Below are 26785 nucleotides of genomic sequence, written 5' to 3'. Positions count from 1 at the left end.
TACCTCACGACTGACCACAGCCAGCCCCATCGTTTGACCGTTGTTGAAGTACACTGGAGACAAGGCATAGCATGGCAAGGCAAGGCAAGGCAAGGCAAGGCTTAGCATGGTATGGTATGGCATGGCAAGGCAAGGCAAGGTGAGGCAAGGCAAGGCAAGGCATGGCATGGCATGGCATGGCATGGTAAGGCATGGCATGGCATGGTAAGGCATGACATGGCAAGGCAAGGCAAGGCAAGGCAAGGCAGGGCAGGGCAGGGCCAGGCAGGGCAGGGCAAGGCAAGGCAAGGCAAGAAGTTTTTTTCATGTACCCCCCTGGGGACATAGGAACATCATACATCAACGTCTTTGACACAAGCCATATTTAACAACAACAACAAAAAGAAAGAAAAAAAGTGATCTCGAAAGGTGAAAAAAATACCAGAGTCATGAGCAATCTGGCAAACACACATTAACGATCATTTTCCATCAAAACAGAATTCCTTTAGATTCCCTACCAGTGTACAAAGATTCATTGAAAAGGAATACGAATAGTAGAGACAAGTGCGTTGCATTCAGTTTTAACAATGTCATTTTGTATCTTTCAGAAAACAGTAAGTGGAATTTAATGGTGTCTGGCCTGGTTCTACAAAATGTAGGTAGATTTTTTTTCCCTGATGCTGTCAGAAAAAGGGACACAAAAACATGCAGTGAAACTCATCAGCAATATCATCATTTGTGGAACATTTATTACAGATTCTTCCACTGCTTGTTAAATTGTTGAAACGCTGTATATTAATAGGAAGTGTATTGTTAGTTTTCAAAACTTTGCTAACTGAATGACACAGCAGGTAGCGTTTTCTTCACCACACATCAATGTACAATGATGATGACGGCGATGTCCATTCAAAACCACTGACTGTCATGGTCGCATGTGCTCTATGTGTGTGTGTGTGTGTGTGTGTGTGTGTGTGTGTGTGTGTGTGTGTATACACATACATATATATACATACATACATACATAATACATACGTAAACACACAGAGATACATATATATATATATATATATATATATATATATATATATATATATACATATATACATACTGAGAGAGAGAGAGAGAGATTCACATAAGTTTACATTTGGGCCAACAGCAAATTGAGAGATGTATTATCAATGGTTTCTCCATTACACAGGGACATTATTTACAGCTTAGGCTTTTGTAAATGACTATGACTCTCAAACTAGAAAGCAAAACTGCACTGGCTCTTAGTGTGCTGCAGCCTTGTGGGGTAGTTGGCCTTTGGGAACCACCCCCAGCACCGACTGCCCTAAAATTATCTTGGCCGAGAGAGTGGGGATGTAACTTGGGTAAGACACTCTCCACTATAATCAAATTCTAGCCCAGATCGTCGGGACATCAGTTGTCTCCTCTACTGTTCTGCTGATCTCAGTCGGACGCGACTGACTATCAAACAAAGAGAGAGAGGGAAAAGGGGGAGGGGGGGGGCGAAATGTAAAGCGCTTCGATTAGTATTTCTGAAAAAATGCGCTATATGTATGTGTCGATTAAAATAATTTATTATTACACATTGGACAGGGTGTGTGGAGTGATGATCCTGATCAGCAGCGTGCTCTTCACACTGCTGCCCTGGCTGGCCAAGAAACACTGGGGCTACGTCATGGCCATCCGCGCCCTGCAGGGACTAGTGGAGGTGAGAGATTCCATCGTGCCACGAGAAATGGCGGAAGGGGTGTGCAGCAGCCTGTTCGTATCCCCGTTGGGTTTTGTTTTGATTTGTTACCCAGGGGTCAGATCTTGCTGGCCCAAGTTTAAAACTCTGGTCTTTGTAGACTAACTTGGAATGAAGCCCTCTAGGGATGTACTTCAACTAGTTAGAACTGACTCCCGCTAGTTGGACTTTACTCCCCGCACCCTCCCAACCTCGTAGCAAATACGGGGACCCAGCTCGAAATGCCCCCCCCCCCTCCTTCCCCCTCCTCCCCTCCCTGGCTCCCCCCCCCCCCCCCCCCCCCCCCCCCCCCGCCGCCCCCCCCCCCCCCAACCCCCTCCGTGGAGTAAATTTGGCCCATGTAGAATGCACGGGATATAAAAGTAGAACTCCCTCACATTTGCTTCCGTTACGTGATACTGAAGACTGACAGGGGATGGGGTCAGAAAAGGCCAGGACGACACCCCTTTGTTTTCAGCTGCTTGACAAAACTCGTAGAAAAGGGGTAGTTTCCAACTTGGGATGTGGAGGTGGTGGTGGCTGGGCGAAGGGGAGGGGAGGAAGGGCGGGGAGGGGGGGCAGTCAATCATGACAAGTCACACATGACTCCGGAGATCATTCGACGCTAGCCCAGAATGACCCCTCCAGAATGGGGCAGTTTGAGATCGTTACCTGAAAGCGATTTCGTTAAATGTTGACACCTTCACTGCTGTTGCTGGCAAGTAACCCTCATCAGTGAAGAGCTGTCAACTCACTGAGATAAGGCAGAGCTCACAGGTCAGGATGTCAGTGAAGGGCTGTCACCTCACTGAGATAAGACAGAGCTGACAGGTCAGGATGTCAGTGAATGACTCACCTCACTGAGATAACAGTCTGCAGGTCAGGATGTCAGTGAAGGACTGCCACCTCACTGAGATAAGACAGAGCTGACAGGTCAGGATGTCAGTGAAGGACTGCCACCTCACTGAGATAAGACAGAGCTGACAGGTCAGGATGTCAGTGAAGGGCTGCCACCTCACTGAGATAAGACAGAGCTGACAGGTCAGGATGTCAGTGAAGGGCTGTCACCTCACTGAGATAAGACAGAGCTGACAGGTCAGGATGTCAGTGAAGGGCTGTCACCTCACTGAGATAAGACAGAGCTGACAGGTCAGGATGTCAGTGAAGGGCTGTCACCTCACTGAGATCAGACAGAGCTGACAGGTCAGGATGTCAGTGAAGGGCTGTCACCTCACTGAGATAAGGCAGAGCTGACAGGTCAGGATGTCAGTGAAGGGCTGTCACCTCACTGAGATAAGACAGAGCTGACAGGTCAGGATGTCAGTGAAGGACTGCCACCTCACTGAGATAAGACAGAGCTGACAGGTCAGGATGTCAGTGAAGGGCTGTCACCTCACTGAGATAAGACAGAGCTGACAGGTCAGGATGTCAGTCACCACACTTTAGTTGGGACTCTTTCTCCCTTCAGGGACTGAGTTTCTTTCGTTCAGCTGAAATCAGTTGCAGCACTGAAGTCATAAGTACAGAGAAAAAGTACCAACTCCATTTCTAAGTCATGCCACATTGATGTCATTTCACTCAAGATCAGCAGCGCGCGCGTGTATGTGTGTGTGTGTGTGTGTGTGTGTGTGTGCGTGCGTGCGTGTGTGTGTGTGCGTATGTGTGTGCGCGCCTCGGTTTATGTGTATGTGTGTGTGTGTGTGCGTGCGTGCGTGTGTGTGTGTGCATTGCCTCTGTGTGTGTGTGTGTGTGTGTGTGTGTGTGTGTGTGTGTGTGTGTGTGTGTGTGTGTGTGTGTGTGTGCCCAGGGAGGGTCAGTACCAGCGTTGGCAGGAGTGATCTCAGCCTGGGCCCCTAAACCTGAACGGACACGTTTGTTGACCATCGCTTACGCCGGTCAGTTTCTACGTGCGTGCATGTGCGCGCGCGCGCGCGCCTGTGTGTGTGTGTGTGCGCGCGCCCGCGTGTGTGCGTGCATGTCTGTCTGCTTTTCTCTGTGTGTATTTGTGCGTCTGAATTTGTGTGTTTATTTGTATGCTTTTTTTTCTTTTTTCTAAGTGTCCATCTCTGTGTGTGTGAGTGTGTGTGCGTGCGCGTGCGCGCGCGCGCGACGCGCGTGTGTGAGTTTGTGTGCGTGAGAGAAAGAGAGAGAGAGAGAGAGAGAGAGAGTGTGTGTGTGTGTGTGTTAAAGCAGTGAATTGTTACAAACTATGTATTCTCACGTGTGACAGGTGCCTACATCAGCCCGGCAGTGGGGTTCCTGGCAGCTGGTTTCTCTACCTGCCTGCTCAGCTGGTTCAGCGTGTTCTACATCTGTGGTAAGACCTCTCGCACACACACACACACACACACACACACACACACACACACACACACACACACATATATATATATATATATATATATATATATATATATATATATATATATATATATATATATATATATACATACACACATACACGCGCGTCAACATACACACATACCCTTGCATGCGCATAAGCTCTCACTCAAGCATGCACAACACACACACACACACACACACACACACACACACACACACACACACACACACACACACACACACACACACAAAGATACGCTTCTCAAACAGACATGTGTCCTTGTTCCTGTGTGAGATGGGAGCCATGCGTCAGGAAATGACCACCGCATGACGTATCCGCACAGCTATGTCCTGCTTGGTATCGACGAGCGGTAGTGCTCGGGAAATCTACCGTGGTCACTAATGAATCATAATATGTGAAAGATAGACGTATAGATATATAAATGAACAGTGTATGAATGAATAAATGAAACAATCAGTTGATACACTGGGGAGAAAGGGGAAAAAAACAACAACACAATTTCGGGCACACACAGTTTCGGACGTAATGAGAACACAACAAAACAACACACTGACAGGACAGGCGGATAGATAAGACAGACAGACAGATAGATAAGACAGACAGGCAGATAGATAAGACAGACAGGCAGATAGATAAGACAGATAGATAAGACAGACAGGCAGATAGATAAGACAGACAGGCAGATAGATAAGACAGACAGGCGGATAGATAAGACAGACAGACAGGCGGATAGATAAGACAGACTGGCAGATAGATAAGACAGACAGGCAGATAGATAAGACAGACAGACAGATAGATAAGACAGACAGACAGATAGATAAGACAGACAGACAGGCGCAGCGTATACAGTTCTCAATAATTAAAAAGGTGAATTGAACGTGGAATGAAAGTCTTAGGAGCTCTTGATTTCATTTTAAAAGTTCCGTAGCGTTGTCCTGATGGCAGCAGCTCATAGTGCTTTGCTAGAATATGGGTGTCATCAGCTGCTATCTACCTGGCTTTCTGAACCACTCGCTTCTCATACAGCTCTTGAATACCAGCTTTTAATCACTCCCACAACTTAACCGCGCTGCACACACTCATGACATCATTCAAAACTTCCATACCTGCACATAAATGAAACTGTGAGCACACGCAAAAAGCAACATCGGTAGCAGCTTTGAAGAATACTGGAACTTATACCAATTTTTCTTAGTTTCTGCTAAAAAATATTCGTTTGAATAGAATCAACATTCCTGTCAAACGTCAGCTTGTTGTCTGAGACAGTCTCGATTTATCTATATTCACTGACTCTCTCCACTGTTTGACTATCTGTAACAAGGTTAACTACAGGCAACGGGTCTTTCCGAAAATTTATTAATTTTTCTTCGAAACATTCAAATCCAGATAGTTTTCCTCACACCAAGAACAGAACTTTTTAATTTCACTATAGTAGATAGCTTCAGAGTTGGACAGATCTTCAATGCTGAGTCGTCAGAATATTTTATGACAGTGCCTCTGCAGTCTTCTGTGTACAGTGTAAACAGGACAGTGGACAGCACCGTGCCTTGTGGTGCGCCAGTAGAAGTTGAGTTTTGAGAAGAGAGGACAGAATGAAAACGGACGGACTGAGTTCTATTAAGAAGAAAGCTAGCTATCCAAAGAATTAGCTCAGGATCAACATCTAAGCCCAGCAGTTTGAGGGCAAGGAGATGGGGTTGTGTTAAAAGCGGAAGAGAAGTCACCAAAAAGAATGCGAACAAAAGATCCTATGTCCTTTAAGTGAAGAAAAGCATTGTGATGGAGAGTTGAAACAGCATCGTCAATACTTCTGTGTGGTTTGTAAGCAAACTGAAGAGGGTCAATGTGCTGTTTAATGAAAGAAATAAGATGTCGTGGAACATTCTTTGAAAGCATTTCATTACAGGGCAACAGGGCGGTATAGTGCGGCTGGGTTCTTTTTCTATGGGATAGGACAGCCAGCAGATTTTTTCCAGATGTTGGGGACAGAGCAGTCCTTGAGAGACCAGTTGAAGGTTTTACAGAACACGTCACACATGCAGTTATTGTTGTCAGTACGATGCCATCACGCAGCACACTGGGCCCCATGAAGATCTGCTGACATCATTTAAGAAAACTGGTTGGCCATACAACCAAATCTAACGGCCTTGTTTAAAAACAAAGAAACCGTTGAGAGAGGGAGACAGAGGGGAAAACAGAACAAAGAATGGACTGATAGCATTGCAAAATGGGCAAGAAAGAAAACCATTTGTATAGGTCCAGGCTCTGACACACAACAGACAGTCCGAAAAGATCCGATGAACAGTTCAGAACGGTTCTGCACGGCACCCCAATAACTCACAGGTATAAGGGAATAAAAGAGATCCAGACTCAGAGAGACAACAGACCTAAAAGATCCGATGAACAGTTCAGAACGGCTCTGCACGGCACCCCAATAACTCACAGGTATAAGGGAATAAAAGAGATCCAGACTCAGAGAGACAACAGACCTAAAAGATCCGATGAACAGTTCAGAACGGTTCTGCACGGCACCCCAATAACTCACAGGTATAAGGGAATAAAAGAGATCCAGACTCAGAGAGACAACAGACCTAAAATATCCGATGAACAGTTCAGAACGGTTCTGCACGGCACCCCAATAACTCACAGGTATAAGGGAATAAAAAAGATCCAGACTCAGAGAGACAACAGACCTAAAAGATCCGATGAACAGTTCAGAACGGTTCTGCACGGCACCCCAATAACTCACAGGTATAAGGGAATAAAAGAGATCCAGACTCTGAGAGACAACAGACCGTTGAACAGTTCCGCGTGGTGCCCCAATGACAGATCACAAATTTAATGGTGTAAAAGAAGACGATGGCATAGTGGGCGGTATCCTGTGCGTGTTAACCGCAACGCAGGATATTCTGTGGTGGGTGGCCAAAAGCGAACTCGACACAGATGTTAGAGCTTTGGGCTGGTGAAACTGTGACGGACAGAACAAACCTGGGCGCTGTGTGTGTGTGTGTGGCCACTGGGGATTGGGACTGGGAAACATGAGATTGACAGACAGACGGAGGAGATAGAACGGAGGGAGTGAGGTAAAGAAGTGGAGGGGGAAAAAGACAGAGCGAGAGAAGATAGGGAAGATAGAGGGTGGAAAGGAGGGAGGGAGAGACAGACAGACTGACAGACAGAAATGAGAGAGAGAGAGAGAATGTGTGTGTGTGTGTGTGTGTGTATGTGTGTGTGTGTGTGTGTGTGCGTGGATGCGTGCGCGTGTGTGTGTGTGCGTGCGCTCGCGCGCGCGCGTGTGTGTATGTGTGTGAGTGTGTGTGTGTATGCGCGCGCGCGCGCGCCTTTCGTGATTTTCTCTCTTTGTTTCTTGTTTGGTGTTTCCTGTTTCTTCTTTCCCTCTTTCCTCCCTTCCTTCCTTCCTCCCCCTTTACATACGTTCCCACCGGCGCTGTCACTGGTTCCTTCATTGCATGCTGACGCTTTCTTTGTTGCCAGGCGGTCTGGGCATCATATGGTCACTGGTTTGGCTGCTGGTGGTGTATGAGACCCCAGACACATGTCCGTACCTGTCGCAGAGAGAGCGGAACACCTTCGCGGTTCACGGGGTCAGGGTTCGCGCCGGTAACCGCAACCTGGTAATTGAATGAATGAATGAGTGATATGGATACTTATATAGGGACTATCCTCGGTCGGAGACCAAGCTATAAGGGCTTTACAAACACGGGGTCATTTGCACAACAGGCTGCCTTCGTGGGTAGAACCGACTGACGGCTGCCATTGGGCGCTCATCATTCGTTTCCCGTGTCATTCAATCAGATTTTAGGCACGCACACAAACGCACTCAAACATATAATATTATACATGTATGACCGTTTTGTTTATTTACCCCGCCATGTAGGCAACCATACTCCGTTTTCGGAGGTGTGCATACTGGGTATGTTCTTGTTTCCGTAACCCACCGAACGCTGACATGGATTACAGGATCTTCAACATGCGCATTTGGTCTTCTGGGTGCGCATACACAGGAAGGGGGTTCAGGCACAAGCAGGTCTGCACAGAATTATGTTGACCTGGGAGATGGAAAAATTCACACCGCATCGCACTGCTCACAAAACACCACTCTACACTGCACCATACTACACACCAAACACCACTCTACACTGCACCATACCACACACCAAACACCACTTAACACTGCACCATACCACACACCAAACACCACTCTACACTGCACCATACCAAACACCACTCTACACTCACCATACCACATACCAAACACCACTCTACATTGCACCATACCACACACCAAACACCACTCTACACTGCACCATACCACACACCAAACACCACTCTACACTGCACCATACCAAACACCAAACACCACTCTACACTGCACCATACCACACACCAAACACCACTCTACACTGCACCATACCAAACACCAAACACCACTCTACACTGTAACATACCAAACACCACTCTACACTCACCATACCACATACCAAACACCACTCTACACTGCACCATACCACACACCAAACACCACACCATACACTGCACCATACCACACACCAAACACCACTCTACACTGCACCATACACCAAACACCACTCTACACTGCACCATACCACACACCAAACACCACTCTACACTGCACCATACCACACACCAAACACCACTCTACATTGCACCATACCACACACCAAACACCACTCTATACATTGCACCATACCACACACCAAACACCACTCTATACACTGCACCATACCACACACCAAACACCACTCTACACTGCACCATACCAAACACCAAACACCACTCTACACTGCACCATACCAAACACCACTCTACACTCACCATACCACATACCAAACACATCCCTACATTGCACCATACCACACACCAAACACCACTCTACATTGCACCATACCACACACCAAGCACCACTCTACACTGCACCATACCACACACCAAACACCACTCTATACATTGCACCATACCACACACCAAACACCACTCTATACACTGCACCATACCACACACCAAACACCACTCAACACTGCACCATACCACACACCAAACACCACTCTACATTGCACCATACCACACACCAGACACCACTCTACACTGCACCATGCCAAACACCACTCTACACTCACCATACCCCATACCAAACACCACTCTACACTGCACCATACTACACACCAAAGACCACTCTACACTGCACCATACCACATACCAAACACCACACCATACCACACTCAAACACACACTTTTCTACAGTGTTCTCTCTTACGTCCACCAGGCCGGAAACATCCCATGGCGAAGCATGCTGACGTCACTTCCGGTGCTTGCAGTATTTGTGGGAGCGTTTTGCCGGAACTGGATCTTCTCCATGCTGATTACCCAACAGCCCCAGTACTTCAAAGACGCGTTCAAGATGTCTACAGCACAGGTATAGACTGATCATTTGTTTCCTGTGTCATTCAGTAGGCTTCATTCACACACACACACACACACACACACACACACACACACACACACACACTGACTGACTGAAACCATTTATTGTCAGATTAACTGTTTGTTGTACTGACATTTTCGCAACCATTTGAATAAAATATTAACTGAGCAACACAAGGAAATTATGATTTGAGGAAGGTATGATTAAAAAAAACCAAAAAACAAAAAAAAACAAAAAAAAAAAAACAAACAAACATATTTAACAAATCAAGGTACCAAATTTCATTAATATCATTATCTCCAAAAAATATTCTAACGCACACACATACTCACATACGTTTCTCCCCCACCCTCTCTCTACATACATCCATGCATGCACACAAACGCCCATTATAATTCCCCTACCTCATTCTCCTGCCCACTCACTCACACACACACACACACACACACACACACACACACACACACACACACACACACACACACACACGATTTATTAGTATTTGACCCACGTGTCCTTTCCAACCCATTTCATTACTGACCACAGTCTAATCTCGAATTAGCACTCTGTACTGTTGGCCTCAAACCAATTGGTTTACATGTATGTACATTAGTGAAATTAACATGTCGATCTCGATATTGTGGAGACGTCTTTAACTTGACCGCGGCAAAAAAACACACTTGTATTTGTATTTCTTTTTAACACAACAAATTTCTCTATGTGAAATTCGGGCTGTTCTACTCAGGGAGAGCGCGTTGTTACACTACAGCGCCACCACTTTTTTATTTTCCTGCGTGCAGTTTTATTTGTTTTTTGTTTTTTACGTGCGCTAAGTGCATGCTGCACACGGGACCTCGGTTTATCGTCTCGTCCGAATGACTAGCGTCCAGACCACCACTCAATGTCTAGTGGAGGGGGAGAAAATATCGGCGGCTGAGCCGTGATTCGAACCAGCGCGCTCAGATTATCTCGCTTCCTAGGCGGACGTGTTACCTCTAGGCCATCGCTCCACTGATGGCAGGCAATGTAAACGACACGACAATTCCGTTCAGTTCAGTTTCTCAAAGAGGCGGCACTGCGTTCGGCCAAATGCATATACGCTACACCACGTCTGCTAAGCCGATGCCTGACCAGCAGCGTAACCAAACGCGCTTTGTCAGGCCTTGAGGAGAGGGGTGGAAAACAAAAACAAATAAATGGATACATCATTAAATAAATGGATAAGTAAATAAATAAATAAATAAATAAATGACGTGACAACTATTAAATTTTTTTAAAACTCAAAAGAGTTTTTTTTTTTATATTTTCCACTGGTCATTGAAAGGAGATTCTGTAGAGCGCACACTGAAAATAATATCACAACAAATAGAAAAACAAATGCACTGATAAAAACGAAATGAAAAATAAACAAAACACCCTGAAATGAACGTGTTATCCTGTGTGTGCACAGATAGGGCTGTGGTCATCCCTTCCCCCACTGCTGATGACCATCTCTGTGATCTGCTGTGGAAACCTCTTTGACCATCTGCTGACCAAAGGGTACATTGGCCGCACACTTGGCAGGAAACTGGCTCAGACCATTGGTCAGTATCTATATAACACTACCCGTTTTGAGCAAGCATGCATGCATGAACACACACACTCTCTCTCCCTCTCTCTGTGTCTCTGTGTCTGTCTGTCTGTACTTTTCATACAAGCTTGTCATTTATAAGATTATGTGATGAATATGCTTTCATTGTTTAGGGGGAGGGGGAGGGTTGCTCTCTCTCTCTCTCTCTCTCTCTCTCTCTCTCTCTCTCTCTCTCTCTTCGGTTTTTGTTTGTTTGTTTGTTTCTTTTTTTTTAATTTGCTTTTTGTATTTTTTCTATATTTTTTTTTTCAGTTTTGCCCAGAGGGCCGGATAAAATTTTGTTCGTTCGTTTGTTCGTTCGTTCGTTCTTAATGTTTCTCTGTCTCTCTCTATCTTTATCTCTGTCCTTGTCTGTCTCCATTTATGTCCCTGTCTCTGTCTCTCTATCTCTCTCTGTCCCAGGGACGTTCTGATAATTGTGATCACTGTGTTTGCCGGGGTTCACATTTTATACGGCCATATAATTAGGACAATGTACGTGTACTTCCACTCGTCAGTCATCCACGACCATGTTGTCCTGGTTAGTTCATATTAATTTGGGCAACCATTGGTGGATAATAGTCGCTTTGTTGATCCACGTTATGGGTTAATAATTGTTGCGTAAGTGTATTCTGGAACGTGCTTCCGTGTGTGGGAGGGGGGGGGGGGGTACTGATTGGGGAGACGGGGAGTGGGGAACGAAATGTAAAGCGCTTTGAGCAGTATTTCTGGAGAAATGCGCTATATAAATGTCCATTATCATTATTAGTTGTAGCAGTAGTAGTAGTATTAATGTACAACGTTTTCTCTGTGCCAATACTCGTTTGCCTGATAATATAATCATAAGGTGCAAAGAACAACGTTTGCCTGATAATATAATCATAAGGTGCAAAGAACAACGTTTGCCTGATAATATATCAGGTGATCAGAACAACGTTTGCCTGATAATATATCAGGTGATCAGAACAACGTTTGCCTGATAATATATCAGGTGCTCAGAACAACGTTTGCCTGATAATATATCAGGTGATCAGAACAACGTTTGCCTGATAATATATCAGGTGCAAAGAACAACGTTTGCCTGATAATATATCAGGTGCAAAGAACAACGTTTGCCTGATAATATATCAGGTGCGAAGAACAACGTTAGCCTGATGATATATCAGGTGCAAAGAACAACGTTTCCCTGATAATGTATCAGGTGCAAAGAACAACGTTTCCCTGATAATATATCAGGTGCAAAGAACAACGTTTGCCTGATAATATATCAGGTGATCAGAACAACGTTTGCCTGATAATATATCAGGTGCTCAGAACAACGTTTGCCTGAAAATATATCAGGTGCAAAGAAAAACGTTTGCCTGATAATGTATCAGGTGCAAAGAACAACGTTTGCCTGTTAATATATCAGGTGCGAAGAACAACGTTAGCCTGATGATATATCAGGTGCAAAGAACAACGTTTGCCTGATAATGTATCAGGTGCGAAGAACAACGTTTCCCTGATAATATATCAGGTGCAAAGAACAACGTTTGCCTTATAATATATCAGGTGCGAAGAACAACGTTTGCCTGATAATATATCAGGTGCGAAGAACAACGTTTGCCTGATAATATATCAGGTGCAAAGAACAACGTTTGCCTGATAATATATCAGGTGCAAAGAACAACGTTTGCCTTATAATATATCAGGTGCGAAGAACAACGTTTGCCTGATAATATATCAGGTGCGAAGAACAACGTTTGCCTGATAATGTATCAGGTGCAAAGAACAACGTTTGCCTGATAATATATCAGGTGCAAAGAACAACGTTTCCCTGATAATGTATCAGGTGCAAAGAACAACGTTTGCCTGATAATATATCAGGTGCAAAGAACAACGTTTGCCTGATAATATATCAGGTGCAAAGAACAACGTTTGCCTGATAATATATCAGGTGCAAAGAACAACCTGGCCTGATCAGTTAATAGCACATCCCTGGGTAACCCAGCTGAATTGCTCCCAACACCAACCTCCCACAACACGACAATTTTCATCAGCATACTGATGTTGGTCGTTAAGTGGAAGAAGAAGAAGAAGGAGGAGGAGGTGGAGGAGGAGGAGGAGGAGCTTTTGGAAGTCACTAATGTTTGTTCTGCAGAGACTTGAAACGACTTAACATTGTAAGTGGTGTCTCTAGATCATGTAATGTGGCCAATGTTTTACTGTCTAACAGAACGCAGTAATTTCTATAATGTTAAACTCTCGACCTTCCGTACTAAAGAAGACGCGACGTCAAAACTTAACTCGACTTTCTCTGCGAAGAGACGAGTCTCCAGTTCAGGGGACAAAACTCGTGTCATATCAGGCACGATCCAAGGTTCTCTCCATTAGGAAGGCCTCGAAACACCAAAAGATTGAAGGGTGAGATTAACAAATTCATGTTCCATCCTTGACCAGTGATATGGATATCACTTTACATACACACGGGCGCGTGCGGGGACACACACACACGCGCACATTCACACACACACACACGCACACGCTCGAATTCATGACGCACAGAAGGATGTGCGCGTTTCACTATTACATACCACGTTTGCTGTTTTTGTTGTTGTTATTTTGTGGGTTTAAGAAAAAATCGATTCCACACAGACTAGATCATGTAATATGATTAATAATACTATAAAATGCATATTTCGTTAGTTTTCTCCGTGAAAAAACATCTTTATATCGTTTTTTTTTTTTTTTTTTGTTCTTTCTTTCTCTGTTTTTCGGTTGTTGTTGTTTGGGTTGGGTTTTTTTCCATTCTTTATATCTGTTTCCCCATGCAGGGTTTGGCAGTGAAGGCATATGTATCTTGTGCCTGTATTTTGCGGAGGACTACATCACAGCTATTATTCTGCTCTGTGTCGGAGTGGGGCTCAGCGGCTTTGCTATGTCAGGTGAGCGCCCCTTCATCTATCCTGATCATTGTCGAGGTTATCATCTTCATCTTTATCGTCATCCTTATCGTCGTTGTTGTTGTCATTGTCGTCGTCGTCGTCGTTGTGGTGTCGGCAAGACTTTTAACAAATCATTTTGAATATGAATCCGATGTAAGGGCTGCTACTTCTACTGTTGATGCTGCTAATTTGTATTTGCATTTCTTTTTATCACAACAGATTTCTCTGTGTGAAATTCGGGCTGCTCTGCCCAGGGAGAGCGCGTCGCTACACTACAGCGCTACCCATATATATATATATATATATATATATATATTTTATATATTTGTATTTTTTCCTGCGTGCAGTTTTTTATTTGTTTTTCCTATCGAAGTGGATTTTTCTACAGAGGCAAGGAACAACCCTTTTGTTGCCGTGGGTTCTTTTACGTGCGCTAAGTGCATGCTGCACACGGGAGCTCGGTTTATCGTCTCATCCGAATGACTAGCGTCCAGACCACCACTCAAGCGGGAGAAAATGTCGGCGGCTGAGCCGTGATTCGAACCAGCGCGCTCAGATGCTCTCGCTTTCTATGCGGACGCGTTACCTCTAGGCATACTACTACCATTACTGTCTGTGCGAGTTTAGGTAGTACTATAATATTGTTGATGGCTTCATGGTCGTCATCAACATCGATTTCTTTTTACTTCTTCCTCCTTCTCTTGTTCCTCCTCCATGGTTGGTTTTTTTGTTTTTGTTTTTGGTTTTTTTTTTAGTTCTTACTTTCTTTCTCTACACCACTCCTCCTCCTGCTCCTTCTTGTTCATCAGTTCGCTCTCCTTTTCTTCATTCTTCTACGCTTCCCCCATCGTCTTCAACACCTCTTTTCTCTTCTGATGTTGCCGACACTGATGATTTTGACTGAGATGGACGAAAACAACGATGATGATGATGACCAGAACTGGAGCCAATTGCATTGCTCGGACGGAAGATCCTAGTATGGTCGTAACCCGCTACTAACTGTGTGTAGTATGGAACTGACCAATGGCGTAGTTCGGTCAACGGAGGCATTTAGTCACGTGCAACTGTCAAAAAGTTAGAACCAAGCAATGCAGCTGGCACCAGCAGTCCTCAACCTTCTCATTGCACGACTGAGCCATATGTATGTAGGTAGATATAAGGTGGGTGAGTAGGTATGTGCGTGCGTGCGAACATATGCGCGTGCCCTTGCATGTGCGTTACATGTGCAGTTCGTGCGTTGGACTCGTGCAGGTTATCAGGTGAACCCTCTGGACCTGACCCCGCAGTACGCTGCCCTGGTCACTGGCATCGGACGTGTGGGCACCATTGGGGGTATCCTGTCCACCATGGTGGCTGCTGAGCTCGTCGATCATGTGAGCTGAGGGACAGGGGAGAGAGAGATGGGGGGATGGGGAGAGAGAGAAATGGGGGGGGGGGTCTTGGGGGGAGAGAGAGAGAGAGAGATGCAGACAGAGACACAGAACTCGGAACTCAAAACGTTTTTTTATTCAAGGATTAAGATTTTAGGCATGGCCCATTCTTCCAATCTGTCCTTGCTAATCTACATCAGTTACAATAGCACCCATAATTATATTGAATGGAATTGAATGGAAAGGGGAGAAAGGAAGAAGAAAAACAAAACAAAAAAAGGCCTGCAGAAAGAATATGACAAAGAACACACACACACACACACACACACACACACGCACACACGCACACGCACACACACACACACACACACACAGATTGACAGATGGATAAGAGAGAGAGAGAGAGAGGGGGGGTGGAAGGGGAGGAGAAATATGTCATCAGTATCGACAACCGGATGACTAAAGCCACATTGTTGTTATCATCAAACCCACATAGACAGTTGTACTTAATACCAAAATTACTACTACCATCACCAGCATCACTTATACAACAGCTGTTGTCACCACCATGATGGAATGAAATGAGATAGAGAAAGAGACAGACAGACAGATAGACAGAGACACAGAGAGAATGAGACAGACAGACAGACGGACAGGCAGAGAAGACAAATCATGACAAGACAAACGTCTTTATTAAAGAGGGTGAGGCATAAGCTTATGCGGCTTTTATCTTTTACATGCCGCACTCGCCAGAGAGAGAGAAAGAGAGAGAGAGAGAGAGAGAGAGAGGAAGGAGGTGAGTGTACTTGTGATAGAAATTCGGGAAGATTGAAAGAGAGAGCTGGCAAGCGTGAACGAGAGAGACAGAGAGGGAGCGAGAGAGGGAGGAAGAGGGAGATGGAGGAAGTTCAAGGGGCGCTCGAGAAAAGTGCGTGAGACAGAGATAGGGGAAGACTGAAAGAGTTTGCGAAAGAGGGAGAGGGATGGAGGGGAGAGAGAGAGGGATGGAGGGGGGGGGGATGGATGGAGAAAAAAATCAGAGACAGAGAGATGTAGAGGGTAAGAGTGAAACTGAGAGAGAAGACGGTTGGAGACACAGAGAGAGAGAGAGGAGGGAGGGAGGAGAGAGAGGGAGGGAGGCAGACAGACAGACAGACATACTGAGACAGAAAGAGATGTGGAACTTTCGCTCGTGCTTTTTTTTTATGCCTGTCACAGTCGTTGTGTTGTCATAGAGGGATTTGATAAGTCAACGATGAATATTTGAAATAGAAGAACAATTAAAGAAAATCACAGGATGGACTTGGGGAAAGAAAAGTAGGTTACAAGGGGCTGTATGTAAACAATACGACTTCTCTTGTTTTTTTTTTCTCATGCACCCCCCAACCTACACCCCCTCACCACCTCACAGACCCGAGCATGTCTGTAATCAACACGATTTCACCTGATTTCCCTTCTTCTACACACGCACCACCACCCCCCGCCCCCCGAACCCCCCACCTTACCTCCACTCACAGACCCGAGCATGTGTGTAAACAACACGATTTCACTTTTCTCTCACGCCCCCCTCCAAACCCCACCCCCACCCTACCCCTCTCACAGACCCGAGCATGTATGTAATCAACACGATTTCACCTTATGTCCCATCTCCACCCCTACCCCACCAGACACCCTCAACCCCCGCCCCTCACCACCTCACAGACCCGAGCATGTATGTAAGCAAGACGGTTTCACCTGATTTCCATTCTTCTACACACGACCCCACACCACCCACCTCCACTCACAGACCCGAGTTTGTATATTTTCAACACGGTTTCACCTGATTCCCCCCCCCCTCAACCCCCTCCTCCCCACCTCCACCACCACCACCCTCTCATAGACTCGACAGCGCTGGAAGGAGCTGTGGCTGTCGGCTGGGATCATCCACATCACCGGGGTCATCCTCTACGACATCTTCGCCAGCGGACACCTCCAGCCCTGGGACCCCAGCTACGCAGACCACGCCGACCTCATCATCAACCGCAACAACGACCGTCGACCGCAGCAAGGACAGCACCATCCTCAGCGCCCAGTGGCCCAGGAGTACGATCCTCTTCTGGCCCCGGTTGACGGCGATCGAGGGGAGGGTTTCTGGGAGCGTTCTCTGGAGGACTCTCTGCATCTAGGTTAAGGTTCTGGAGCGTATGGGTTTTGTTGTTTTGTGTGTTGTTTTTTTTGTTTTTTGTTTTTGGGGGTGGGGTTGGGTTTTTTTTTTGGTTTTTTTTTTTTTGGGGGGGTGGAGGGGGGCGTTCTTGATCGAGTCCTTTTACTGTGCGTTGGCTTCATGTGGGTGTAAATCTAAACATGAGTTTATAAAACGACCACCTCGAAACCCCCACCCCCACCCTCTCCCCGGAGTGTGTTTGCGAACATGGCAGGGTAAAACCGGCACATAATCAAAATGCATTATACGTAAAACCCCACTCATATATACCAGTAAACTTGGGAGGTGCAGCCCAAAAAAGCAGAAGAAAAAAGAGGAGGAAGAGAAGAAGAAGAAGAAGAAGAAGATGATGATGATGATGATGATGATGATGATGATGATGGTGATGACGAAAACAAGAAGCCACGAAAACCTAAGAGTACTGACTGGCTAACTTTTTTTCTTTCTTATCAATTATTAATTTTTGTCAGAGTTACAGTCCAAACAATGTGTTATCCTTGTGTGTGCATATAACTCATATGCTTTGAGTTTAAACAAAAACTCAAGAGCAGGCCTACTGAGTAACTGTTTAGCATTGTAACGGATTTTCTTCTCTCTCTGTCAGCCAGAGCTGCGATATGGCGACCACCCTGGCTCACTGTTAGGATGAAAGAGTCAGCCAGTGTACAGAGTTTATTCTGCTTTATGATTTATGACATCTTTTCAAATTCCATTCAACTATGGTGTCAGTTGTATTCGTTTACAAGTGGCTAAAATTTCGTCAGGCGGTGATCTTGGGCTCTTCTTCAGGTTGTTCATGACTCAGATTTACATCCACGTAAGGACCATGCCATCTAAAGACTAACGCGGTCGTTCGCCTTTCGTTTCATTGACCAAGCGCGTGTCTCTTAAGGAGACATGCGCGTGCACATGCGCACTTCAGAATCCTACAAGTCATTCCAGAGAAGCTAACATCGGGTTGTGTTGAATCTCTCTTTTCCTCCTCTTCCTCCACTACATCCTAGGAGCATGTCACATTTAAGGCAGACCAGTGAGTGAGTGAGTGAGTGTGTGTGTGTGTGTGTGTGTGTGTGTGTGTGTGTGTGTGTGTGTGTGCGCTTGCTTGCTTGCTTGCTTGCTTCAGAATATGACAAGTCGTTCCTGAGAAACAAACATCGAGTTGCGTTGAATCTCTCTTTTCCTCCTTTTCCTCCACACCATCCTCCTCCTAGCATGTCCCACTCAAGGCAGACGACTCTGTGTGTGTGTGTGTGTGTGTGCGCGTGCGTTCGTGCATGTGCGTGCGTGCCTGCGTTTGTGTGTGTGTGTGTGTGTGTTAAAAACCTCTTTCTTCATCTTTCTCTCTGAAATGATTCTCCATCTGTCTATGTTGTTACTATCTCTCTGGGTGTCACTGCGAGGAATAGCCAGTTTCACGTTCAAAGCTTTTGTCGGCATTTCATCCAGACGAATGTTTGTTTCGAGGTGATGTTGCAAACAGTTAGGCATATTTAGTTCATGGCCGATGGGTCTGTCAGTAATTGCGGGCACCCACGGGCCTGCTACGTGTGACTTCACAGCTGTTATCTGCCTTCCTAACCCCTACCACCTTTTCTTTGGGCGGGGAGGGGAGGGGAGAGCAGGGGGTGGGAGGGGGGGGGAGTTGTGTCCATGTACTAGGTCATAACCCCACTATGTTATACACTTTTCTGCTTCTTACCACCCACTTCACCTCCATGGACGATGAACTGTATTTTAAACGATGGTCTGAAAAAAGAAAGAAAGAAAATCGTTAGCGATGTGTGTGTGTATATATATATATATATATATATGTTTTTGTTGTTTGTTTGGTTGTTTTTTTGGGGGGAGGGGGGGGTTGTGGGGGGGGGGGGGTGTTAAAAAATAAATCATCAGTTGCCAATTTCTACAAATATCAGATGATGGGGGTGATGCAATGCTCGTCCTATGCCGTGTACGACTTGCGATGACTAGAAGTCTGGGTTCGGCATATATGAAACTCTAAAACTGGCCTTTTTTAAATCACTTTCCAACCCTAACAAAGGCCCAGCGGTTAACACTGTTAACTGGAAGTTTCTATAAACGTCATATTTATTCAACTCTAAGTGTTCAAACGGTTCCTTGGGAAATAGAAAAAAAAAGGTTCCTCGGGAAATTACAAATATATATGTATATATATAATAACATGTACACAGACGCGCCAAGTTGTCTTCATTTTCTGCCGTTTGATTTAAATGGCCTGGACAATAGCCTCACCCTTTTTGATTTTTTCCCTAATTTAAATTTCGTTCATTGTGAGATGCAACTAACTGTACATAACCACAGCAAAGCCATGAAACGCGGTCACGCTTTATAGAAATGCTTTTGTTGCTGTTTTTCTTGTTCCCGTTTCTTTGTATGGCTTGTCGTGAAACATCGCCTTTCTCTCTCAGCTTAGACTGCCAGGAGACGTCATTATCTGCAACACGTCACCATTCGGTGCTTTTTCTTGGCCAGCAAAACGTCATTCTTTTTTTTCTTTTTTCTTTTTTTTCAGCACTTTTTGCTTGTAATTTCAGGTGTAGCAGCTTATTCGTTCCCCCATTGATTTTTTTACCCCGGGGTCAAATCCCGTGTACCCAGATTAACCCCAGCGTCAATGAAGACTAGCCTTGAATGACCCCCGAGGGTGAATATCAACTGTCCGGCCCTCCACACACCCACTTACTTGACTTCTATACCACCTGGACATGAGCTTACTTGAAAAAAAAACAAAAAAAACACCGGGGGTAAATTTGGCCCAGACAGAATCAATACATGCTGCCAAAGTAGAACCTCCACACGTTAGCTTCCGCTGAGTCACAATGGAGAAGAGTGGGTGGAGGTGGGGGTGTGGGGGGGTCAGTAAAGGTTGCCCAAAGCAAGCCCCCTTCCTTTTTCAATAACTTGACAAAGCCCATTGAAAGCGTGTGGTGGGAGGGGGCGGGGGGTGGGGGTGGGGGGTAATTTCCAACTGAGGGCGGAGGCGTGGAGGTTTTGATCGGCCAAAAATGACTGCGGGGGTAAAATCTAACACATGGATAATCTGAGGCTGCTACACCGGTAACTGAGTTTAATAATCACTGCGAACTTGTCACGGACAGCGAACTGTGTATCCGAACACGGACTTAAGGGACATAATCCCCGGCGATGATATTTATACAGGCATGTACTTGACAGTCAGTTCCGATTGAGTTTCTATGAAATCTGACATTCTGTTAATTAACCGTTTTGCAGGCTACGTAGCAGTGAAAGTGGTTACCTTTTCTTATCTTTTTTTTTCCCCGGACTTTCTTGGGTCGACCACCGTTTTATTTTGTATATGAATTCAATATAACAATTCTGAGTAGATGGAAAAGAAAGCGAAAAAACAAACAAACAAAAAAAACAACAAACAAACAAACAAAGAAAAAAAATGAATACAGTGTACATTAACAATAACATCGTCATCATAAGTCATTATACTTATAATATATTGTTCTATCAATTTGGTCAAGGTGGACACATTTTCATCATGTGTAACAGTGCAGTTTTATAACATATAATAGACATTATACCTAGCGTCGGCATAGAGTTATGGAAATTTTGCTTAGCCAACGCAATGTGGAAAGAACACAACCCACACATGGGATATCTTATGTATGAACACATTTCCTCTAGTTTTCTATAAGGGACTATATAAAACACCCATTACAGTCATGTTAAACATTATTACTGCAGACACGTAAGTGTACATGAATACACACATGCATATATTATTTACATACTCGCATACTTACACATTCACGTACATCTGTTCAAGTTTAAATATATATTTATATCATTGAGCCTTCATTATGATTGTGCATTTTGATCTTTCATAATATTTTGTTATTGGTTATTGTTTTCAAGAAGTTTTATATATGGACACCATTTTCTCATAAATACAACACTTAACATTTCCGTTGAATGCATATATCTTTCTACTTTATAACTATTTCTTAAATCATTCAGAAAGTACTCTATACATGGTTTAATCTTATTTATTCTGCATTTATAAACAAAATATTTTGCAAGAAGAATAATATAGTTGAAAGTTTCATCTATTTTTGTAATTTCATCATTTCCAAATAGAACTAATTCTATGTTTAACTTAACGTTTGAGCAAGTATCACATCTTTCTTTTAAAACGTTCTCTAATTCCTTCCAAAACAATTGAGAGAACTTGCAAAACCATAGAAAGTATTCCCTTGGTTTATCCCCTTTTGGCAGACATGTAATCAATCCTTCTTTCTGTGTTGTTGACATTTCTCCACTTTTAAATCCTTCATTCAGTGATCTCACAACAAAGTCACTAATGTCCTTCCAAAAAAAATTTGAAAAAATTTACAGTCATTCCATCTGTACCTGGACTCTTGTCGTTTTGCATTTACCTAATAGCATCTGTGGCTTCTTGTCTTGTAATTAATCCTTCTAGTTGTTTGGATTCTGTCTCATCAGGTCTGGGTAAGTTGCTTACATAATCACTAATATCTGAATCTTTTACATTCTGTTCTTTGTATAGGTCTTCATAATAATGTCTTGTCGCCTTTAGTATTTCATCTGTTTCTGTCAGTATATTACCTTGATCTGTTAATAACTTTAACATGTGTTTGCTGATAAAGTGACGTTTTTTTCAAGATAACAAAAATATTTACTTACTTTTTCACCCTGAGATGCCCATCTTGCTTTAGATCTTAAAGCTATCCCTTCCATTTTCAATTTCCTTAACTGTATGAGCTCTTCCGTCTTCTTCTGCAATTCCCTAATTATATTATACGACCGAACTTTTTTTTTTGAGTCGTTGTATTTCCTTTTCTAACATTTCCTCTTTTTCTATTTGTTGCTTTTTCTTTCTTATTCCAAAAGTTATAGTTTTTGCTCTTATCTCCATTATCAACACATCTAAAAAGAGCTGGCTGCTTATTGTAAACTGAATTTCATCATTCGGGATATTACATATATTTTCTCGTGCGTAAGGTAATACTACATACTGTTCCTTTATTTTCTCTATTGTTTCTTTCACTAACTTAATATAATCACTGTCTCTAAGTAAAGATGAGTTAAATTTCCAAAAAGGTTTTCTTTTGGGTTCTGTATTAAATACTAAGTCAACTTTGACTAAAGAGTGGTCACTTCTATAACCGTACAAAATATCAGCGTCTTTAACATCAGTAACCAGGTTATCTGAGATCAAGAAGAAGTCAAGACGGCTTTGTTGTAAGGGAGTTGGTCTTAAGACTTCAGTATTGAGTTCCCTCCATATATCTACTAACTGTAAATCATCTATCATCTTTAAAACTCTTTCTTGTGCTCCCTGATTATTCACATGCTTATAATTGTGGTAGTCTACGTTGGGATTCATTACTAAATTCCAATCCCCTTCCATTATGGCGTTAGAAATTTCTTGCTCTTCAACTTTTTTCTGAATTTCTTCAAAAAATATAGGGTCATCTCTGTTAGGGCCATAAAGGTTTACCAATAGAATTTCGATATCAAATATGTTTAAGACCAAAATGATATAATTACCATGAGTATCTGTTATGGTTTTTTTTTTTATATTTTGAACTGAAAGTTATTATTCAGCAAGATAGCTACTCCTCGTGACCTAGAATTATTAGATGAAAAAAAACATTCATAACCCCATTCAGCCCTTATTTGTCTCTCCAACTTTTTTTGTAAAGTGTGTATCTTGTAAAAAATAGACTGAATATCGTTTTTGTCTTAAGTATTGTAAAACATCTTTCCTTTTTTGAAAAGCACCTAGCCCCTGGCAATTTAAGGATGATATTTTTAAAACTATTCATGAGTGAATTGTATATTGGACCACACATATTGCACCATTAATGTTTCAAAAACAAAGTTTTCCATCTGTACCATTTTTTCTAATCTAAGAAATAAAAAAGAACAAGAACGATATGAATTCCCTGTTCTTTACAAACTCAAGCATCAGACACTCAAATATTTGGCGAAAATCAAATGAAATATATGAAAAAGAAAGAAACAAGACAAAATATTTTCCATTCACACAAAAATACACATACATTGGCAAATAAGAAAAACAAACAAACAAACAAATAAAGCCGTATTTCACGAAACTCCTTCCCATTCTCGTGGAAAGCATTTTTTACAAGGTGTGTGTGTGTGTGTGTGTGTGTGTCAACGCGCGTGTGTGTACAAAACTTGTAAAAATCGTGCGAGCGATTTTGTCTTCTCTTTTTCTCTCTTTCCAGATTTTTTTTTAACAAATTAGCAAAACTCAAAACAACTAAGACAATATTCACATAACATTCGTGCCAGTATGTTCTGATTTCTTAACTCACTCGGAGATCCCGAACCATCAAGGGAACCTGGAGCACGTGCAACACAACCTTCCCTCACTTCGCCCGTAGTCACCTTTGTGTACAAGTTCGCGCGAACGTGTGTGTGTGTGTGTGTGTGTGTGTGAGTGAGTGACATTTTTAGCACTTGAACCTGTCAGAAAACAATGCACACTTTTAACACGTGAACCAGCCAATCAATGGTCAATCAAACGTTCAGTGTGTAAATCGACAGGCTGATACTCATAAAGGCAAAATAACGAGATGCATGGCATAATTCCAACCATAGGCGTACAGTTTCAAATGTATTATAATTTCCATACATAATTAGTATGTGGTTGGGGGCGGAGACATGAAAAAAAGAAAGAAAAAAAGAGATAATATACGTGTTCCATTTGGCAACAACAGCTGTCAAGATTGAAAAATAATAATAACAATAAAATGAGAAATAATACTAAGGATAAGAAATGAAAAACAAATCATAATAATAAACAAATAAAAAGTATGAATGAATTGCCGTGATCAAAACAGCGGCATACACAATGAAGATTCAAAAAAGGGCTTTGATTCATGAATCGTTGAAGAACATAGTTATAACGTTTGCTGACTCTGAACGTCTGAATAAGAAAGTGTGTGTGTGTTCGTGTGAGCATGCGCGTGTGTGTGTTGGTGGGCGGATGGGTGAATAGGTGTTTTGGTCCAAGAATGTGTACGGACGTATGATTGTGTGTATATCCATTTTTCACAAACACATTTTCAGGGTAGTACATAATGGCATTAAATCCTCTATCAGTGACCAAAATGAAACAATCATTAGCAAATAACAAATCAATCAATCAATCAAGACAACAGTAAATCAACCAGCAAAATATGACCCAGTTGAACACTGGACAAGCTAACACAAGTATTTTATTCCTCCACCTCCCCACACCACCTTCCTTTCTCTTTCCACCCCCCTCGCCCTCCCCCAATGACATGTTGCACGTCAGTGGGAACGGGGTGAGGGCCGTGGGGAGGGGACAGAGGGGAACGAACAGACATCCATTTTGTGAACAAAACAACAATTCATAAATTCCGTGGAATAGAATCGACCCCTCTCCCCTCTCCCCCCCTCTCTCCCCCTCTATGTGTGTGTGTGCGTGCGTGCGTGTGTGTGTGTGTGTGTGCATGTGTGTGAGGGAGAGAGAAGAATAAGATGACGGATTATTGTAATTAGAACATGTAAATCACAAAACAACCTTTTCAGACATGTTTTACATTAACTGCCAAGAGACAGAAAGTCTATCAAAAGAAATGATGAAAAAGCGGTGCAATATAATGTAACTGCATACCTGTGTGTTTGTTTTGTTATTGTTGTTGTTGTTTTATGTCATAGCTGGTAAGTTCATTATCAATGTTCATATCAATGTCAAGCTTCAGAGTCCTACCATTTTTTAGCTTTGCCAGAATTTTTCCATTCGACGACCATGCTGCTAAGGTTGCTGAATGTTGACTGGCTTTCTGAAGCAGTTTGTAGTTGGCCTGTGTCAGGTCTTCTCCCACTGACACTCCGCTTTGCTTCAGTTTCCGTCACTCTGCGAGCACCGAGCTGCAAAGTCTCCTGAACTTCACAATGATGGGCCGAGGTCTAGGTCCACTCGGCTTGCCGGTACGGTGGGCAATCTCCAGGTCGTCTTTGGTGACTGGTACCCCTATTTTGTTTGTGAATATGCTCATGCAATGAGCGACAGTCTTCTACAGTCCCTTACCCCCCCCCCCCCCCCCCCTGAGCTTCTGGCACCCCGTAAATCCGCACGTTGAACTGGCGACCGTGTTGTTCGTTGTCATTTAAGTTTCTTTTTATGTTACTGTTCTCTTTCACACACTGGTCCAGTTTGATTTTCAGTTCTTTGTTTTCATTTTTCAGTGTCTGTAATTCGGTCGACAGAATGTCTTTTTCATTTCTTAAATCAAATACAGTAGACTCAAGCTGTTCAATGCGGATATCTAACCTTGCAGTTATTTTGTTCACGTCATCTCTGAGTTCTCGGATATCATCTTTCAGAGTTGTTAAGTTAATCATTTGGTTTCTAATGTCTTCTAAAGTCTCGTGTATGTCCATTTTGTCAGTTTCACTGTCTGTACTGTCTTCTCTTTGTTTTTTCTTGTCTTGCCTTTGTCTGCTCTGGTTTTAACAAGGACTAACACATGAGTCACTGACAGATGATGTTGATGATTGTTTTCTTTTTGTGGATTTTCCTGATGTAAACCCGGAGGTAGTGCTCGTCATATCACAATTTCATTACTTGACTGCTGTAAACAATAATTCTTTTAGCATACTCGGCATCCACATTTGATTGTCTCTTAACTATACAGGACAATGACAAGGTTATACCACGAATATACCAAATAAAATATGTAGTTCCATGGTATGTATTTGGAGAGAGAGCCTGCTTTTAGTTCGTCAGTCAGTCAGTGGTAGTGATCATTCCCACGGCTTATCGTTCACTTACTGTGCCCCGGTCGCCATCTGGGGAGTCTTCATTCACATATTCACAACGAAAAACGCTGAGTCCAAAATGTCCTCTGAACACTCAAAACATCTTTATTGCAAATAAGAAATATATTAAATCACTTTTTTTAAACACGATGAAAAAATATCTGATCGACGCCATCCCCCGACAGAAGCGACAGAAAAAACACAAGTCAGAAAACTTGTTTAAGAAAGCACGTCTTCTGCGGAGCTCCCCAAAACACGTCCGCTCGCGACGTGAGCTATGATCAGAGTCCAAAGCGGTTACCTT

General features: G+C 43.4%; 1 protein-coding gene across 3 annotated transcripts in view; it reads left to right on the top strand.

The window, feature by feature from the left end:
- The window catches only part of LOC143297240 (vesicular glutamate transporter 3-like), a 27282-nt gene extending 8765 nt beyond the window's left edge, over window positions 1-18517 (top strand). For all 3 annotated transcript variants that reach the window (XM_076609478.1, XM_076609479.1, XM_076609480.1), the window contains exons 4-12: window positions 1582-1696; window positions 3522-3609; window positions 3945-4031; window positions 7575-7714; window positions 9385-9534; window positions 10994-11126; window positions 13966-14076; window positions 15328-15449; window positions 17326-18517. In XM_076609478.1, coding sequence (XP_076465593.1) covers window positions 1582-1696; window positions 3522-3609; window positions 3945-4031; window positions 7575-7714; window positions 9385-9534; window positions 10994-11126; window positions 13966-14076; window positions 15328-15449; window positions 17326-17616 — 1237 coding nt within the window. In that variant the 3' untranslated portion in view covers window positions 17617-18517. The remainder of the gene's footprint in view (window positions 1-1581; window positions 1697-3521; window positions 3610-3944; window positions 4032-7574; window positions 7715-9384; window positions 9535-10993; window positions 11127-13965; window positions 14077-15327; window positions 15450-17325) is intronic.
- Window positions 18518-26785: the final 8268 nt, after the last annotated feature.

The sequence above is a fragment of the Babylonia areolata genome, chromosome 22, assembly GCF_041734735.1.
Source record: "Babylonia areolata isolate BAREFJ2019XMU chromosome 22, ASM4173473v1, whole genome shotgun sequence".
In the NCBI taxonomy this organism is placed as follows: Eukaryota; Metazoa; Mollusca; class Gastropoda; order Neogastropoda; family Buccinidae; genus Babylonia; species Babylonia areolata.
The sequence above is the reverse complement of the archived record's forward strand: the minus strand, read 5'-3'. Positions and strand labels throughout refer to the sequence as shown.